The 18004-nt window shown below is 36.1% G+C and overlaps 1 protein-coding gene across 2 annotated transcripts; it reads right to left on the bottom strand.

The window, feature by feature from the left end:
• Window positions 1-7123: 7123 nt before the first annotated feature.
• On the bottom strand, window positions 7124-11274 carry LOC18446904 (AP2-like ethylene-responsive transcription factor ANT). 2 transcript variants are annotated; one of them, XM_011629764.3, is made up of 9 exons: window positions 11012-11274; window positions 9885-10563; window positions 9656-9738; window positions 9499-9507; window positions 9255-9343; window positions 9098-9171; window positions 8956-9006; window positions 8736-8812; window positions 7124-8200 (listed from the first exon to the last, which is right to left on the bottom strand). In XM_011629764.3, the coding sequence occupies exons 1-9, from the start codon at window positions 11268-11270 to the stop codon at window positions 7575-7577; spliced, it is 1947 nt and encodes a 648-aa protein (XP_011628066.2). In that variant the 5' UTR covers window positions 11271-11274; the 3' UTR covers window positions 7124-7574. The 2 variants fall into 2 exon arrangements, with proteins under 2 accessions (XP_011628066.2, XP_088709875.1); XM_088853749.1 differs by lacking the exon at window positions 9499-9507.
• Window positions 11275-18004: the final 6730 nt, after the last annotated feature.

Raw genomic sequence — 18004 nt, forward strand, 5'->3', positions numbered from 1 at the left:
TGATGGTCTATACCCTTAAAATCTTTAATATTTTTTTACATGTAGATGCCCTTGAATTGTAATATAAAAGTTTTCAAATAAAGGCATTTTTGGTCATTTAGAAAAGTAGAATGGATATTTCTATAAAAAAAATAGTGACATTTTATTAGTAGTTAAAAAACATGTAATACATCTTGTGGGTGATATCACACACCATATCGGTGATTGTCCACTATTGTTAATAAATACGTTTGTTTATATTAAGAATTTATACTTTACTATTGATTAATTACTTAAAATACCTCTAGACAAAAGGTTACTACACTATAGGATAAGGGTATGTAAGTGTCCAAAAATATTGAAAAATTTAAAAGTATATCCCACCAGGTGGTGGTGTAGTCTAACAAAACCCTTAATATAAACTTCAACAAACACTAAACACTCAATTATTTATATTATATGCACGGATTTATTAGGTTTAACTTTATGTAACTACCCTTGGAAAATACATAAATATCTAAACAACACCCGATGATTAATGAAAAAGTATTTTGTGAGTAAGCAAACTCACTTGCGCGCACAATGACAAACATCCATCTTTAAGATGAACATCCACAACTAGATAACTCTATCCAATGGCTAGGAAAATATGGAAAATTGTTTCATACGGGCTGGACTGCATTTCTACATATGCGATCCAGAAAGTGTAAAGCATCTATCTTAAAGATGGATGCAAGTAGGTGTTCCATCTAAAAACAATGGAAACTAACGGTCTAAATGTTTTCTTATTAGAATTATTATTTCTGATTTTTAAAATTTATTTATTTATTCATATTCATGATCTCCATGTTAGAGATTACATGTCCTTAAAAATTCAGACCTAAAATCCATCTAAAAAATAAATTTATTGAAAAACTAGGTCTGGAAAAATTATAATAAACATATTTTAAATTTTTTATTTAATATATTCATAATCATCACAATGTAGATCATGGATCACTGCATATTTGGATCCAAGAACGATACAAATAATAGGTGTTCAAGGGAGCCAGCATGAAAATAGTACGAGTCGGGGGGACTCATAAAAACCAGGTCCATGATTAATTAAATTGCGCATAAAATCTTGGAATGGAAATAATGAGGCTAGCAAATAGGAATTTGCCCCTGGTAATTTTGGTGGAGAATTTAGCTCGAAAGAAGTAGGTAAGTACCCCTATGAAATAACATCGAATTGTACCCTACACAAGACAAGCATCTGTCTTTGCCCTTGCAAACATAGAGGTCAGATGGGTACAACTTTTTCAAGGGGGTAACTCTCTTTTACCCCAAGAATATTAACCTAGGAAAGAACATCCCATTCTCTCTTTTACTCTCCTTCTCTCTCATGCCTTTAGTCTCTCACCCTCTCTGCCTTATCTCTCATACTTCTCTCTCTTTCTCTCTCTCTTTAATTCTTTTCTACTGTCTTGCTCGATTGAGCTTTTACATTGTTGTAGTGAGGGTAACTCTGAGTCTCAGGCTGATGCTCCGGCTAAAGGTGGTGTTTGTCGATCATCATTGGTGATTACATCTTTGATATAATTGTATTTTTTGTATAAAATTATATCAAAAAAAAAAAAAATTGTCTTTCTTTTTATGCAATGAAATTCATTGTCAACACTAAAAAAAAAGAAAATAAAAAACAAAAGAAAATTAAAAGAATTTAGACTTACCTCTATTGGCTTTTTGGTTTTGAACTTACGCCCATCTTTATAGTTGGATACATAGTTGCATGTTTAATGAGTTTAGGAACCATTTCACGTGCTTTCTCCATTTCTTATTTTGATGCCTATGCCCTGGATCAACACAAACGTTTTTAGCAAGAGCCTCCCCCTCCCCTACCTCGACGCACGTTTTGATAGATACATGTTATGTGCTTTTGTATTAGGTCTATAATATACATGACCAGTCACCTAAACTTACTTTCCTTTTTATCTTATCGCTTAAAAACAAAATCACATAATAAAAAAGCTAATAAAAAAACTAAAAAAAAAAACCGTCTGATGATGTCATTGGATTGAGAGAATTCTTTTTTTTAAAAAAAAAGAAAAAGATTGACTAACATTCTTTTTAATTTCCCCCTATAACAAATATCCACTTCCTCTGTCATCTCTTTCTCTGCCTCTTGGACAAACTCTTTCACATCTTTCTCTCTCTAACTTGTCCTCTTGTGTGGAATTCGTGAGTCTTCAACTTCGTTGATTCTTTGGCCTTTTCTCTTCAAATTATAGATGGGTGTATGTCCTCTTTCCACTTGCGAGATTTACAGCTCTTATTTGATCTCTAAAATACGTTCACATTCATACAATGCACGTGCCCTTTTTCCACTTACACGAAACATCACCAAACAAAAACGCATCTTAAATTGACAACAATATCCTCTACGGAAAACAAGCGGGACCCATGAAGATAACAACCAATGATACGCCCTCCAACTTTTTGTGAATGCCCAAATAATCCTTCATAAAAATGGAGGCGATCGTGCCCTTGCCCAATCCGATTTTTGAAAAATGGGAACACGACTCGAATCGGAGGTCCAAATCAGAAGATTAGTAGGTTAGACTAGGCTACATGTGCATAAAGAGAATTTAGGCGACTTGGGGATGAGGCATGTCCTTTTTTATCTCAATCGGTATCGAGCGATTCTGAGCTGGGGATGAGATATTTGCCTCTTGATTTCAATCAATATCACGCGATTCTGAGCTGGATTGTCGATTTTTCGAATCCTAACCCAAACGATATAAAGATTAATGGCAGGGTGGTAATACAAAAACCATGATTACTTTAAGATGTTACAGCTAATTACATATGAAGAAATAAGAGGAAAATTGAACCCTCTCTCTCTCTCTCTTGGGTACACATGCATGGGCAGGTGTGAAATGACACATACAATGGGTGCATGTCCCCACAGGTGTACCCCATAAAGGACTTTGCAGTGGAGTTTAGGGCCAATATGCAGTTGTAGGGCATTTGGGACACTGTTTGCTACATGATGCATGTGACCAGCATACATTACTTAACCTTGTCATTGTCATTGGCTTAAGGGTGTCTGCTTAGGGGTCCCATCTCACAACTACCTCCACAGAGCTCTATACACCAATGGGTCTTCTATACCTATGTTTGAACTATAAATGGCATCCAAAAAAAGGGGCACACTTACATTTGCAAACTTCTCTTGGATCCTTTGCCAGGTTCGAGGCACCATTGCTTATGGAAAAGATATGAGAAAACTATAACAAAATGATAACTTTATTTGCTTCAACATTTTGGCTCATTTTCGCTTTGGCTTTTCCCCCTTTTTGTTAGCAAAAAAAAAACAGATGCGCCTAAACACAACGGCTTTCGCACTAATGTTAGATGCGTGTAAATGCAACGGCTTTCGCACTAATGTTAGATGCGTGTAAATGCAACGGCTTTCGCACCAATGTTATTTCTCTTCGTCTCTCTCACACTGTAGAGAGATCAAAAATAGAGGAGAATTTGAAAATTTTGAGAGAGAAAGAGTTGCATCCTCCAACTCCTTTTGGCACCAATAAATTTACCCACCAACAACAATCTAGTGCTCGTGACTTAAATTCTAAAATTAATTCACCAATTAATTATCCACAAAAGTATTAAATACTAACTCCTTTTAGGGCTTTCCTTCCTGTGGAGGGATTAGAATAACCAGATGAGTTGCCATAAAGGCCTCTTAAATTTTGACCATTTTAGAAAGCAGCCCTTTCACCCATGGGGTAAAATGACATTTCCCTGTTCAAGCGATGACTTAATCCAGTATTCATGGTTACGTTAAAGGCTCCCTACATTGCTGACATGTGGCGTTCCCTAAAACAAAGTGCCTCTTATTTCCCCACCCACCCCAAAGTTCTTCTTGTATTGTAAAATTGACCTTTCCAATCCACCAATTTATTTTGTTTTTTTTGTTTTTTTAAATGTATTTATACTTGTATGATGCTATTGTTATAAGGTCACTATACCTTCTATTTTAGTGGGACGGTATAGATTTTAAATATTTTTTAAGATAATATAAAAAAGTGACGCTTTTGTTAAAAATTAATGTATAAAAAAAGATAAGTGGTTCAAATGCTAACAACCCGTTTAGATTAGAATCGGCCATTAACCGGTTTTGGTTTCGGCTGGTTTTGGCGAACCGGCCAGATATTTAAAATATATATATATAATCTCAAAAAATAAAGAATTTTGTTTGTAATATATTTTTTAATGTTTTTTTTATTATTTTGCCAAAGATGGAAAAAAAAGTTTTCCATTAATATTTATTTTATATTTTTTAGAAAATTTGAAAATTATCTCTAGGCACAATTCATTAAAATCCATTTTTCATTAATTTTAAACTTCATTTGGATGTGCTTTGTTTAATCATGCTTTAAATATGCTTTTTATATTTCATTAAAAAAAATTAACACTTCTTTGATTGCCCGGGAGTTGTCTAGTTATACCGATTGAACCGGCCGGTTTACCGGTTAGGTTGGTTGAACAGCTTCCAATCCCACGTCTAGTTAACTATTTCTGGTTCGATTTTTCCTACATTGGTTAAAATATTGTTAGATCTACACTATCCAAATAAAATAGTTTGTGAGGATCACTATAACCCTATTTCTACAAATAAAGTTTATATATGTATGTACTTTTACCTTCAAGGTACCCTATATTACATGAAGATTCATAAAAAAAAATTGTAACTGCATTTAGAACTTAACCTCAATTCCAATAGTCTTGCTTGATTGACGGTTGAGGTACCATGGAGCTCAAGGGTTTGTACCCCATCCTTTTCAATTGAGGGGAGAAGAAACAAAAAGGCTTTTGTACAAATGACAACAATGTCAAATTTGGCGGGAATAAACCACACCGAAACTTTTCAAATGTGAGAACAGCTGAGTGGAATATATGCGATTTTCAAGGGAATTTTCGTTGTTGTGAAAAAGGAAAAATTTCTCAAAAAGTATCCATGGAAATTACCGAAATACATATAAGAGATCAATTATTTAACAAATTACCCATATTGTTTAATTTAATTTTAAAATACCCATCAAAATATATATAACCAAGTGTTTGAATAGTTGATAGTAACGGTTAAATTGTTAAAATGCAAAGTTGATTTTGGTAAATTTCCTAAAAATAAAAAAATAGAAAGTACATAGTGAAAATTTGGAAAAAAAAAAAAAAAAACTTTTACGAAAGAAAATGATATTTCCTCTCTGAACTACTAATAGAAATGGTACATGGTGCATGGATTGATTAATGGGTAGCCACTTACACTTGATGGATATTTAAATATATAAATGTTAGATCTTCGATACACAATTTATTAAAAAAAAATATTCATGATTGTGGAGGTCAATATTATAGCCCTTTAGAATTTTGGACTGAGAATTGATTTTTGAAGGTAAGCACATGCATCCATTGACATTCGCCCTAACATCACCTTTTGTATGAGGGGAAAACTTCACATATACTGTCATCCACACATAAAACATGTGACCCGTGTTCCCAGCCATTTGATTTGACTAAATCGTTGGGATAGCTTCAGTCATAATGTTAAGCCTAAATATTGTTGTATTGTTAATTTTTTTATTAATCAGTGCCGTTACCATTGGGCTACACCTAACAAACAATTAAAAAGAAATTATATAGTTTTTATTAAAATCATAAAAATAACTCTCGGGTAAAATCTTCTTTTGTCAAGTGCCCCCCCCTCTCCTGTGAGTGCAATCCCCCAAATTTCAATATAAAATGTTTTATAAAATGAAAATAAAAAATAAATACTTGAGTCATTTGATCAATATCACTGGATCAAAATCTAACTTGTGAGTTGTGACATTATGCCGGCAGTTAATTTCAATAGAAAATATTTTATAGAATAAAAATAAAAAACTTGGAGTCTTAGGTCCTTATGACACTATACCAGCAGTAATACCAACCGTCGATTCTCATAGATGTGCCATATGTAGGTGGGGGTACCTTGTAAAATTTCCATCAAGGGCTTTAGCATATTCAACTTCACAGCTCATTGCCTAACAAACTTCTAAAGCACGACAACCAATTTTCTTTTAAAAGGCTTAGGTTTTATGAAAACAAAATAAAGCTTGACTTCAAATTCTTGGAAATCGCTTTTCGATTATGAAAATCTTTATGATGGTTCTAAAATCAATTTCCAACATTAAACTATGATTCTTCAAATTTTTATGTTCAATCGTAAATTTGTTGTTGCTTGGATGAAGAGCCTAATTTTGCGGTTAAATATTTACTAGGATATTTTAGTCCCTCTCCAAAAAAATGCCAGAGCTTATTTTTCCATTGCAAAAGGCACCCCAAGGTAAAGATCTAATAAGTTCAGACCGTGCATGCTACGCTCCCGATGGAGCATAGTTAACTTCTCCCTATGACGAGGACTGTTTGAATTAAACTTTGGCAACCAACTAATCATTAGATAAATACTTTCATAAGAAAAAAATTTAAAATTAGAGTTATCAATAAAATTCAAAATTTGAATAATTTAAAACCTAAGAACTCACCACTCAAAAAACTAGACTGTTTATATTCAATTTAGGAAATTTATTTTAACGAGGTTTGATATCCCAAATTTTTGAATAAAATTAATCCTAGGTGGGATTTTACTTGAGGAAGCAAATGAACAGTACACTCCCCAAGGTGTAGAATATCGATCTATGTCATTTTGGAAAATTTGAGGCTTTTTATGAGACAATTGGAAACACAAAGCAAAAAGCAAGACAAAATGATGAGGTTACAAAAATAGGCGGGAGTTTAGTCAAAAAAATGACCACAAATTATTGGCAACATCCACCTGGTTTTTGTACTTACCGTGCCCTTAAAGAAAAACAAAAGTCCCGAGGGACTGCAAGATGTGAATGCGCGCTCATCTCTCAACACCATCATTTTCAAATTAGAGAGAGAGATGATCACATAGATTTACAGAGAGAAAGAGATTGATTACGAGATTGATGACATAGAGTTAGAGAGAGATATATTGATTACATAGACTTAGAGAGAGAAAGAGATTGATTATATAAAGTTAGAGAGAGAGAGAGAGAAACAACCCTGAGTTGAAGTTGTCTAGAGAGAGAGATTTGGTCAAATTGTAACTTTCCAAGATCAAAGTTTGAACACATCATTTCAAAATTAGAGAGGGCGTGAGATAACATTGAGCTGGCTCCGTACTACCACTAAATGGACTGAAGTAGAGAGAGAAAGAGATTTAGAGAGAGAAACATTCATCCTCCATGAGAGAGAGACAGAGAGAGATCGATCTTCCAACACCATCATTGCAAAATGAAATCATTGATCCCAAACCCTTCCTGTTGCAGATCTTCCCATGTTAGTATTTCAAAACTTTTGAGCTTCCCCCCAAAAACTACAGACATTTCCCTGGTCCACTTTGACCACAGTGATCATGAATTCCCCCATCTCACTCACCTAACCCCACCATTAACATTCTCTCTCTATTCACCATGGCAACAAATCCAACCCCACCTACTCCAAATTGAATACCTTGCAAAATTTTGCAGTCACCACTGCAACTATGTATCAGTCCAAGCTGCGAAAACTGGTATGTGTGCCATTGGAATTGAAGGCCTCCATGTACTTATAGGGGCTGAGCCCATGAATTTTGGCTTTGAGAAGATCATAGACAATCCATTGCTCTTATCAGGGCTCCCCTGCCTCGGGTCCTCACCTCCGCTGCTGCCCAAACTTGTAACCATCGACGAGCTGTTTGATAAATGGCTCATAAACCTGTTTGAATCTTCGATTCTCTCACCTGAATTCAAACTGTCCATTGTGACTATATCATGCAAATTTGAGGAGAGATATGGGTTTCTGTAGCTAATGAGCTTCTGATCGAGCTTCTGGACAGTAGAGGCTTGGCTGGTGCTTCCATCAGGGATACTTGGGTCCCCCACGCTATTTTGCCTGCATATGATTGCCTGGTTCTCGTCAATGCGTTCATGGGTCTCCCTCTCTAGAGTTTCCCTCTCTTGGGTTTCTCTGCCTTTGATCCTCTTAGCTTGTTCTCCAGCCAGAAGGGTGTTGCTTGCTGTGATTCTCTCTACATCGTAGCGTGAGATGTCAAAGTTTGTCACTGCATTCACACCCCTAAATTTGATTGCAGCTATGTCGTACGCCTCGGCCGCTTCCTCTTGAGTACCTAAATTATCAGCAACACAGAAATTTTTCTCGTCATTGATCCCTCCCTCACTCATCCATGTAAAGCTCCATTGTTATGTTTTTTTTTTAATATGTTTAACAGTCCTATTGTCATGTTTGTGTGCTTTTCACTGATAAGAATCAAATCAGTGAAAAACAGCTTAATCACTCATTTCACTTTTGAAAAAGTCTCTCTTTCTCTCTCTCCCTTTCTCTCTCTCTAGTAGTGTTTCCTGATAGAGAACACAAGAACAAGGATGTTTTCCATCAATTAACTATTTATACTGTTGGATTTTTTCCATCATTGACACGGCTATATACAGCCTATAAAAAGGAAGAATTTAATTATATAGATACACGAGTTTTTCATAATCAGATTTAAGAATTGAGTAATTAATTGAGATTATGCAGAGGGCATGGTAACCTTAGGAATGTCTCGGTATATTAGCATACCGAATGCCCATGAAGAACTCAATGAAACAAAACAAAGGCGAAGTATTCATTGATTGATTTTAATTTGACGAAACGGAACTTACTAAAGGTTCCAAGGTAGAGATCTTTGTTTCCTGCAACTCTGCCTATTCGAGCCTGCCATCTCCCATGCTGATGATGCCTGTACAATAGAAATACCCATTAAGTCTCTCTCTCTCTCTCTCTCTCTCTCTCTCTCTCTCTCTCTCTCTCTCTCTCTCTCTCTCTCTCTCGCTATATATATATATATATAAAGATTTGCAATCAAGGTCGAACAACCGAGACCTGGTTACGCCCCGATACATTGATGCTCCTCTGGAAAATCCACTACTTTTCCTGATAATACAAACATAAATAGAGAGGTAAGGTAATGGAACAATGATTGAAACATAGACCCATGTTTGCTATATGGTTCACTGTCTTTTACCTTCTCAAATGAGCAACATATTCCTGCCTGCTCATGTTCTTCATTTCCTCAAGTTCCTCCTGATAGTTAGTCAGCTGCAGAGAGACAGAGAGTCAAACTAGATTTAGTTTTTCAAAAAATAGAATTTCTAGAAAAATAGGAGCCATGGGAATCATACAGCAAAGTTAATATGAGTTGAAGGACCCCAATACTTCAAGGCTGCCAAATCATAAGCCCTAGCAGCTTTCTCTTCCATGTCATAACCCCCTGTATCAAAATACAAGGAAGAAGATTAACAAATTTTGGGTCTTAAACTATTTTCCTTCTCTTAATTAGTTTTGATATTAATAACAATGTTTTGGTGAAAATAAACAAAAAAAACAATGATGTTCTTTGGTAAGTTCAGTTTAAGAATAACTTACCAAGATAAACTGCAGGTGTTTTGTCATTGGCATTTCAACAAATCAGAACATGAAAGATTAAACCAGTCAAAAGTTGAAGAAAGAGGAAACATAAGAAACAGAACAGCACCAGGAAGAGAGAGAAAGAGAAAGAGAGAGAATAGGAACTCAGACTGACCTTGTCTGCCTTTCCTAGTTTGCCCTTCCTTCTTGCAACTATTATCCCACAAATGCGCCTCATACCTGCCAGTCCATCTGTGCCTGAAGATATCACATTCCCCTAAAAATGATTATATAGAAACAATAAAATGCAGTATTGTAGAGAGAGAGTGAGAGATCAATATAGATCAAATTTCAAATGGAAACAAGAAAATGCAGTCTAGAGAGAGAGAGGTACTCATACTTACCTTGTAACACCCCTGTACTGAGAAGTCCTTTGCCCAAAAGTTTCAATGGACTTTCTATGAACAGGCTGCTTCTGAACCAGCTTCCCACCTGCTCTCTTTCTTGAGTCCATGGCCACCGAGCATTCGACCACTCCATTATTGGCCATCTGTTGGGGAGGGGCAGTTACACAACTTGACTGAGAACCAGGGCTCATCGATAGGCTCAATGACTGTAAATCTCCATACCCAATTGGATTCATAGTTGAACTCACACTTCCATTTCCATTTTCATCACCACCCATGTTCATCTTTTGATGATCCATTGGTGAAGCTGTAGTAAAATGCCTAACCCATGATTTCAAGCCTGATAACCCGTCTTCGGCCATGGTGGGAAGCTGTAAGCTACAGTTTTCTAATAATGGTGTTTCTTTTGCCTGCTCCTCTAATGGTGGGCTCTGATACATTACAGGCCCACCCATTGTTGAGCAAATGGCTCCCTGTAATGGCTGGAAAGATGGGTGATGGAACTGAACATTCCTCAAATGTTGCAGGTTCATGGCGTTCCTGGTGTTTTCATGGTGTGGGTTTTGCTGGAAATAGACATTGCTGTCTAAGCTCAGGGCCATGGATTCTCTATCATGACTATATTGTTGAGTTCCCATGAAATCTTCAAGTTTGGGTGAAGAAGATGGCACCATTCCTGTAGAGAGAGAAAATGCAAATCAGAAAACTCCCAATATAAAACTCAGCCCCAACTATTTACAATGAAACGAAGTTCTAGAGAGAAAATCCACATAGAAGACCACCGGCAAACAAGCTCAACAAATTACAACGGAAGCAAGTTCTAGAGAGGGAAACCAAACCAGAGAACGCCATAAACAAGCTCAGAACCGAGTATTCGACAATGGCGCTAAGTTTTGAGAAATAAAGCTCAAACTGGAGGTTAACTCTTTGACAATGAAACCAAGCTTTACAGAGAAAAAACAACCAAGTTTTACAGAGAGAAAACCCAAATCAGAGAACAATTAAAAACAAGCTTAGAACCAAATAATCACCATTATCCAAAGTTTTAGAGCGAGAAATACAAAAGAAGGTGAAAATCACAGCCTTGGAAATCAAAGTTTCAGAAAAGATAGTTGGGTTTGGACCTTCTGGATGTGATCTTGACAGGGCCTCCATGATGCAGAGAGAGCCATCAGATTTGAGAGGCATTGAAGACATTTGAGAGTAGTAACCCCCATGTTCAGCATCAACTCCATAGCAAATACCAGAGGGGTTAAGATGAGGGGAAAGAAAGAAACTGGTTGGAACTGTAGTTGCAGGCTGAGATTGATGAGCATCTGCTTGAACCTCTAATGGCAGTTGAGGGGAGAGAGAGAAACCAAGCCAGTTATTCATGGACTTCATCTTCTCTCTCTAAAACTTCTTTCTATTTTTTTTTATCTACCAAGAAACAAACTCAATCATTGCAAAACCCTTAAACTATCATTCCTTGAGTGTCTGTTGCTTCCATTTGGGACTGCTTCTCTCTTTGTTTTTAGCCAAGGAACTGATGAGGAAGATCTCAATACAAACACTTCTGATCTCTAGGACTTTGAACACTCCTTTTTCTATTTAATCTCTCTCTCTACTTTTTTTTTTTTGAAGGTTGTCTCCACACTCCTATCTATGCAAAATACCTGCAAAAAAGCTCTGTAAAAAGAACAACCATTTTTCTTTAAACTAAGCAAAAGGAATGAGTTTCAACAAAGAGCGCTGTGAAAAAACACTGTTACAGAGCTTTACAGTAGGAGAGTATTCCATAGGGATCTGTGAAATGTGAAGCACCCCAAGTTCTTGTGTCCCTTATTTTATTCAACAAGAGAGAGAGATATGTACCAAAAAGAGAGAGAGAGAGAGAGAGAGAGAGAGAGAGAGAGAGAGAGAATGGAGCTTAGGAGAAAAACCCACCTAAATAAAAGGTAAAATCACTCTTTCTCTCCTACTCCTCATGTGAAAGGGAAGGACCGAATCTCAAATGGCTCAAATGGGGGTTTGGGGTGTTCTTATTTGAGGAAATCCTCCCATTATTAAGAGCCAAAAAGAGTTGCCATTGAAGAGACATTACTTGTTCATGCTTCCATGCTATCTAGTGGGAGGGGTGGCAGATGGCTAAAACAGGTTGCTTTTTTTACAGTCTTAAGGGGCCATGGATAGATTGACAGGAGGAGGGCCAACTGGCTAACTAGTCACTTCACAACAGTACACTTTCTGTACTCCTCTGCAATTCTAAGGATCTAATTTAAACTTGCATTTTTTATTCATCTCCTTACACCACCATAACAATCAACAACAAAGAAAAAGGAGGGAATTTAGAGAGAGTGAGAGAGAGAGAGAAAGATATTAGAGTGATTTTATATTTTCTTTCTCTATTTGTGATTTTCTCTCTCTGTTAGTGTATAATTGTACCAATTAGTGTATAACTGTATCTAGAAAGAGAGGGAAATTTAAGAGAGAGAGAGAGTGCGTGTTTCAAGAGAGGGAAATGGGGGATCTGAAGAGAGATTTTTAAATTTCAATAAAGAAGGACTATTTGTCTCTTTCTCTCTGCAAGTGTACCTATATCTAGAGAGAGAGAGAAAGAGAGAGGGGATGGTCTTGAATAGTAAAATCTTCAAAGGGGTATTGGGTGTAGTCAACACCTGCTTCCAGACAAAAGGGGGAAGTGGGTCTCAGTGATAAACTTGAAATATTCCAGGAATGATGGGCAAGGGGGCCCCAAAACCATGAAAAAAGCTTTTATGAAGAGTTAATATAATTATTGTTCACCACAAAAGAAAATAAAAAAAAAAAAAAATTTTAAAAAATTGATTTGTTTAAGAAAGTCTGGATTGAAAGGGTTTATATGGAGACCAGCATTTTCCCATTGTAGGAAGTGACATCTATACACACTGTCCCAATGTTTTCCTTTCTCTCTCTTCTTTTCCTTTCACAAACAGTTTATTTCTCTCTCCTGATTTCCCTCTCTTTTCTGATGCCCGTGATCGTTGGGTGGGGTTTTATTCTTTGGGAGTTTCTTTTTTATTTGCATGGCTATGAAATTTCATTCTTTTAGGGGGTTTTGGGGACAGATTTTCGGTTCGAATGATTTGGTTTGAAAAAAAAAGGGAGTTAGAGAGAGAAAGATGGGTTCTCGTACTGGACATCCCTTTTGATTATTGCAATCATCACTGAATCCACCACCTCCCTTCTCTTTACCAGAATTGCGACTCTCTTTCTCTCTCTACGATCTTGCGTTCCCTTTCTTTCATTTCAATCAACCCCTTTAATGGGAACCCAGTAAACACCACCACAAACACACCTTCTCTCTCTCTAAACGCTGCTTTCTCTCTATTATTCATAATGCCTTTGTTTTTCTTTGATCTCATTTAATGGAACTAATGGAAACACGACAGATGGATACGCACGAACACATGACATTTTCTCCTCTCTCGAGACTTTCTCGCTCCACTTTCACTTGGATTACTGTCCTTTAATGAAGGCACATGAACACGCTGGAAGACTCTCTCTCTAACTCTCTCTCTCTCTCTCTCTCTCTACTTACAATGTGAACACACGCGCAGAGCCTGTCTCTCTCTTCTCTCACTCGTTCTCGCTCTTCCATTCGACTTAGTATCCTTTGATAACACACACAAATCTACTCCCATTCAAATAGGAAACCACAATTAATCCTCTCTCTCTCTCTCTCTCTCTTTTCGTTTCATCAAGGTTATGGAAATGGGAATGGGGTTGAGGTGGTAGTGGTAGGCACCACTTGAATCCTCGGCTACCACGATCCGAAAATGTAAAAAAGAGAAATTCAATGGAAACTCGTTTTATCTCTCTCACGCATGTTTGAGAAATATTTTTATGTGAAAAAATTGTCTCTCACGGTTTGGTGTGGGAATATTTATACAAATTAAGAGAGAGTGGACTTAGGTGAACTGGTCAGGTGTGACGTCGACATAATAGAGCACATATAAGGATATGCGAGTTAGTTCAAGTGGAAGGATTGAAAATGACAAAGGGTATGCTTAAAAAGACGTGGTTACAAATAATCCAAAAAGATACGAAGATTTGTAGCCTTATGGAGAGTACGACCTTAAATAGAGTAAAATAGTGGACTAAAAATTCGTGTAGCTAATCCCAATTAATAAAATAATAATAATAATAATAACTATAAATCGTCAATGTACACAAATGAAAATATTCCCGAGGCAAAGAATTTTGAATGCAGACAAAGGTTTTCGAATGTACAAATAAAGAGTTTTTTTAATGCATATAAAGGCTTTCCAATTTGCAGAGCCAAACCAACACTCACACAATTGGCCGATGCACAAATACGGGATTTCAACACTGGCGCCTTTTTTTTAAAATTAATGAGAATTGCCCTTTCAAAATCGTTGCATGTGTACAATAGGGTCTCCTGACAACAAAATTTGAATTTGTATAAATTTTTTTCAAAACCTGTACTGCAGGTATGCCTTAGAAGTCCCTTCTCTTCCCAAAGTACGTGCGTCTGAGTTCATTTGCATGCAGTCATGGATGATATCAATGTCTTTCTTCATTAAAACCCGTAAATTTTATTAATGGGGTCCATATATTTCAATTTATACTTGACTTATGTTTTTAAATTTCTATATCGTACATCCTCAAAAAATTATTTAAGAATGTCTAAATGGCTATGGTTCACTGTTAGGAAGTCAGAATAATTAAGAGTACAATCATTTGGTTATTGCCTCCTTGGAAGTAAAATTATCAAAATATCTCTAATTATTTGGATGCCAACACTAAATAGGCAATTTAAAATTTTTTTAATATTTTTTCGAGGATGTACCTGATTGATATCGAAAGTTAAAAGCATACCTTCAAGTATAGTTTGTAATCTTTTGACCACTTTAATAATATTGTAAAGGGTTTCAACCCTATTTTTAATATATTTTCCCCTTGCTATGTATAAAATTTGGAATACGTGCCAATAGTGTTTTAAAGTCCAGTTATTCCTGATATAGATTGCTGATTCGAATGAGGAATTGGTTGGTACTGAATTGATTCCAAGATAGCTACGCCATGGCCATTTTCCCCTTTCTATGTATCAAAAATTGGAATAGGTGCCAATAGTGTTTTAAAGCCTAGCTATTCAGGATTTGGATCGCCAATTCAGATGAGAATTGGTCGGTACTAAACTGGTTCCAAGATAGCTATACGTCGGCCTATTTCCTCACTAAAACCTACCTCCTTTGTACATTTGTTCTTTCTTTCTTTTTTTGTTGTTTTAAGTTTACTAATATTTTCCTAGGTCATTCCCCACCTCATACACCACTATTTCACTATTTATTTTATTTTATTATTTTAATATTTTTATGGGTCAAGGATTCCGACCAATCTAGATCACCTATCCAATGATCCAACACAGATCTGTAAGGTGAACGATCCACCCCACCGATCCAAGTTTTGAGACACACAATGTGTGTCTGCTTTTTTGTCTCTTGAGCTTTGGGTTAGTGGTAGATATATCACTTTCGGTGAGGGAGGTCAAGAATTCGTACCCTTAAAGTTTATTGCCAAAAACAAATAAAAAAAAACAAGACAATAAATTACATACCAATTGTGCTTTAAGCTTCGGATTAGTGGCATATATATCATGTTGGACGGTTGAGTTTAAGAGTTCAAATCTTTGAAGTTTGTCCCACAAAATCCAATCAAAGCTCACCAGCCCTTTTGTATTCCCCTCCTTTACCCCATCGAATCAATCACATTGATTGAATCCCCCACAACGATCAAGTTTTGTAGGCTCTCTCTATAAACCATATTCCTTGCAATTGGGATTTAGCTTTAGGCATCATTAGATGATGGTCCACACAGGCCAAAGCAAGTTGTAATTTTACCTTCTCTTATGATCCCCTCTACCGCCAAGGCACCAGCCCATTTTATGGTTAGTAGGTATTAATGTATGTCACATGGTAGAACAGAACGGCGGGTCAGGATTTGTATAGTAGATCTCAAATAGTTGAAAAAATACTTTGATGATGAAAATGGCGGACCAGCATGTTATTTCAACACTCTTCCAGAAAGAGTAAATGAACAATAAAAGAGAAGATGACATATTGGCATGCATCTTTCCTCTACTAGTCAAACATCAACAATTTTTCCATAGAAGCTAGCTGGGCAAATACCTAAACTTTTAGGGTTGGAAAATCTTAGACCTTTTGTTCAACTGCCGGTGGCTACAAAAATCTATCACTATATAGCAATTTATATAATGGAGAATTGAGAATTTACCTACAAAGTTGAACTTCTAATTAACTTGATCCGCTGCTTAGTTAGGCGAACAACCCGCATGTTCACTCGTCGCCTTTGGTACTTGAATAGGCCCACTGTTCGCTTTTATAGTAAGAATTGGTGTAATCTGTCTTGGAAATCAGTAAAAGAGATTGTGACCACCACACTGGTTCTTCTGTATTTAAGTCGACTAATCCTTCTATGCATTGTTTCCTCTTCCTTTGAACACTTGTATAACAATGGATCGAAGTGCACATCCTCTTGTAAAGAACTCTAGGAACTAAACTTTAAGGGGGTCAATTAGCCAACCATTTATCCAACTAAAAGCGTTTATCAACACGCCTAACAAGTATTCTACTCTTTCTTATGAACAATTTCCACACGTCTGTCTTTCCACAGTAGATGTGAGGGCATGCGCTTTACAAATCGTTGACATTAGCCCTCCCTTGTATTAGCTAGTACGCACTTTACTTCATAAATGTTGATGCTATATGGCATAATGGCAACACCATTTTGTTAAAGGAAAAATTTATAAATACCTTAGGCTTTAAACCATCAAATTAGAGCTCACGTCAAAAATTTCATTAGAAGAGGTTGTTTTGACACCCAAATATCCTCAAATTTTGACTATCTCGACATCAAGATGCATAGGCATCATAAAAAAATGGATTTCAAGTTTTGGAAATTGAATAAAATAAAAATTGGAGTTTATTTATTTATTATTTTTAATTAGGGATAAGAAGAGATAAGTGAACAGGGCTTAGTTGGGTGCGTGATTTGTTTTGGAAAGGCCTATCTTTTTATTTTATAAGGTAAAAATCTTTTGGTTTAGAAAATAATAAGCGGCAGTTATCTTTTATTATAATGTGGAAGTTAGAAAGAGAGAAAATAAGATGGTACGTGAGAGAGAGAAAATAAGGAGAGAGAGGTGATATGTGAGGAAAGAGAGAGAGAGAATAGGGAGATGAAAATAGAGAAATAAGGAGGGAAGGAAAAAACGTGAGAGAGAGTTTTTTTTAGCTATTTATTTATTTTATTTGAAGTGTATTTAAAGGGAAGAGATCCCTCATTATAAAGAGATCAGAGATTGAGGGTTGAATAAAGTTGATCTTGTGACAAGATCTTTTTGGGATGAATTCTGTTGTAGACATTGCTTTGGAGTGGATTCCCTGGCAAACTCTGAGAAATGGTATATTCTCTCGTTGGGGTGGATTCCCTTGCAAACCCTAAAAAGGGTATATTCTTTTATAATTGTCATTGTTTATTTCTATTATAAGTATTTTTTTTCTCTCTGCATCAGTTGGTATGCTGAGCAGTAAGATCCCTATTGATATGGATAGCCTTGAGATCTTAAAAGATGTTCGAAGCGAAGTTCGTGACATAAATTGTGGTGGCAGCAATTGGATCAAATATAAATATTTGATAGAATCAAAAAAGACCTACTAGAGAGTACTAGCAAAATAGTAGAACACGGTCTACAATATTTCTTTTATAGATTACAATGAGAGCAAGAGGAAGAAGAATATGAAGATGTAGGTCTTGATACAAAAGGCGACACCGATATACAAGAATTTCGAATATCAATTGTGAAGAAAGATAAGAAAATTTGAAAATCAATAATGAAGAAGAAGATATATGTAATGCAACATTCAAAATCCAATTCTGTGAATCTAAAGGAGGACCTAAGATGGAGCCTGAGATCTTAGTGTTCTAATTTGATATAAGCATAAAGCCTTTGATGAATGAGTCAGAGATTGAAAAAAAAATACCGTGGAGAATGGTGGGACTTCATCACCAACTTTTGAAAAGGCCCTTACAAGGTTTGAGTTTAATAAGGTGAG

Source organism: Amborella trichopoda, chromosome 12 (genome assembly GCF_054954075.1).
Source record: "Amborella trichopoda isolate Santa Cruz 75 chromosome 12, AtrichopodaSantaCruz75HAP2 v2.0, whole genome shotgun sequence".
Taxonomy (NCBI): Eukaryota; Viridiplantae; Streptophyta; class Magnoliopsida; order Amborellales; family Amborellaceae; genus Amborella; species Amborella trichopoda.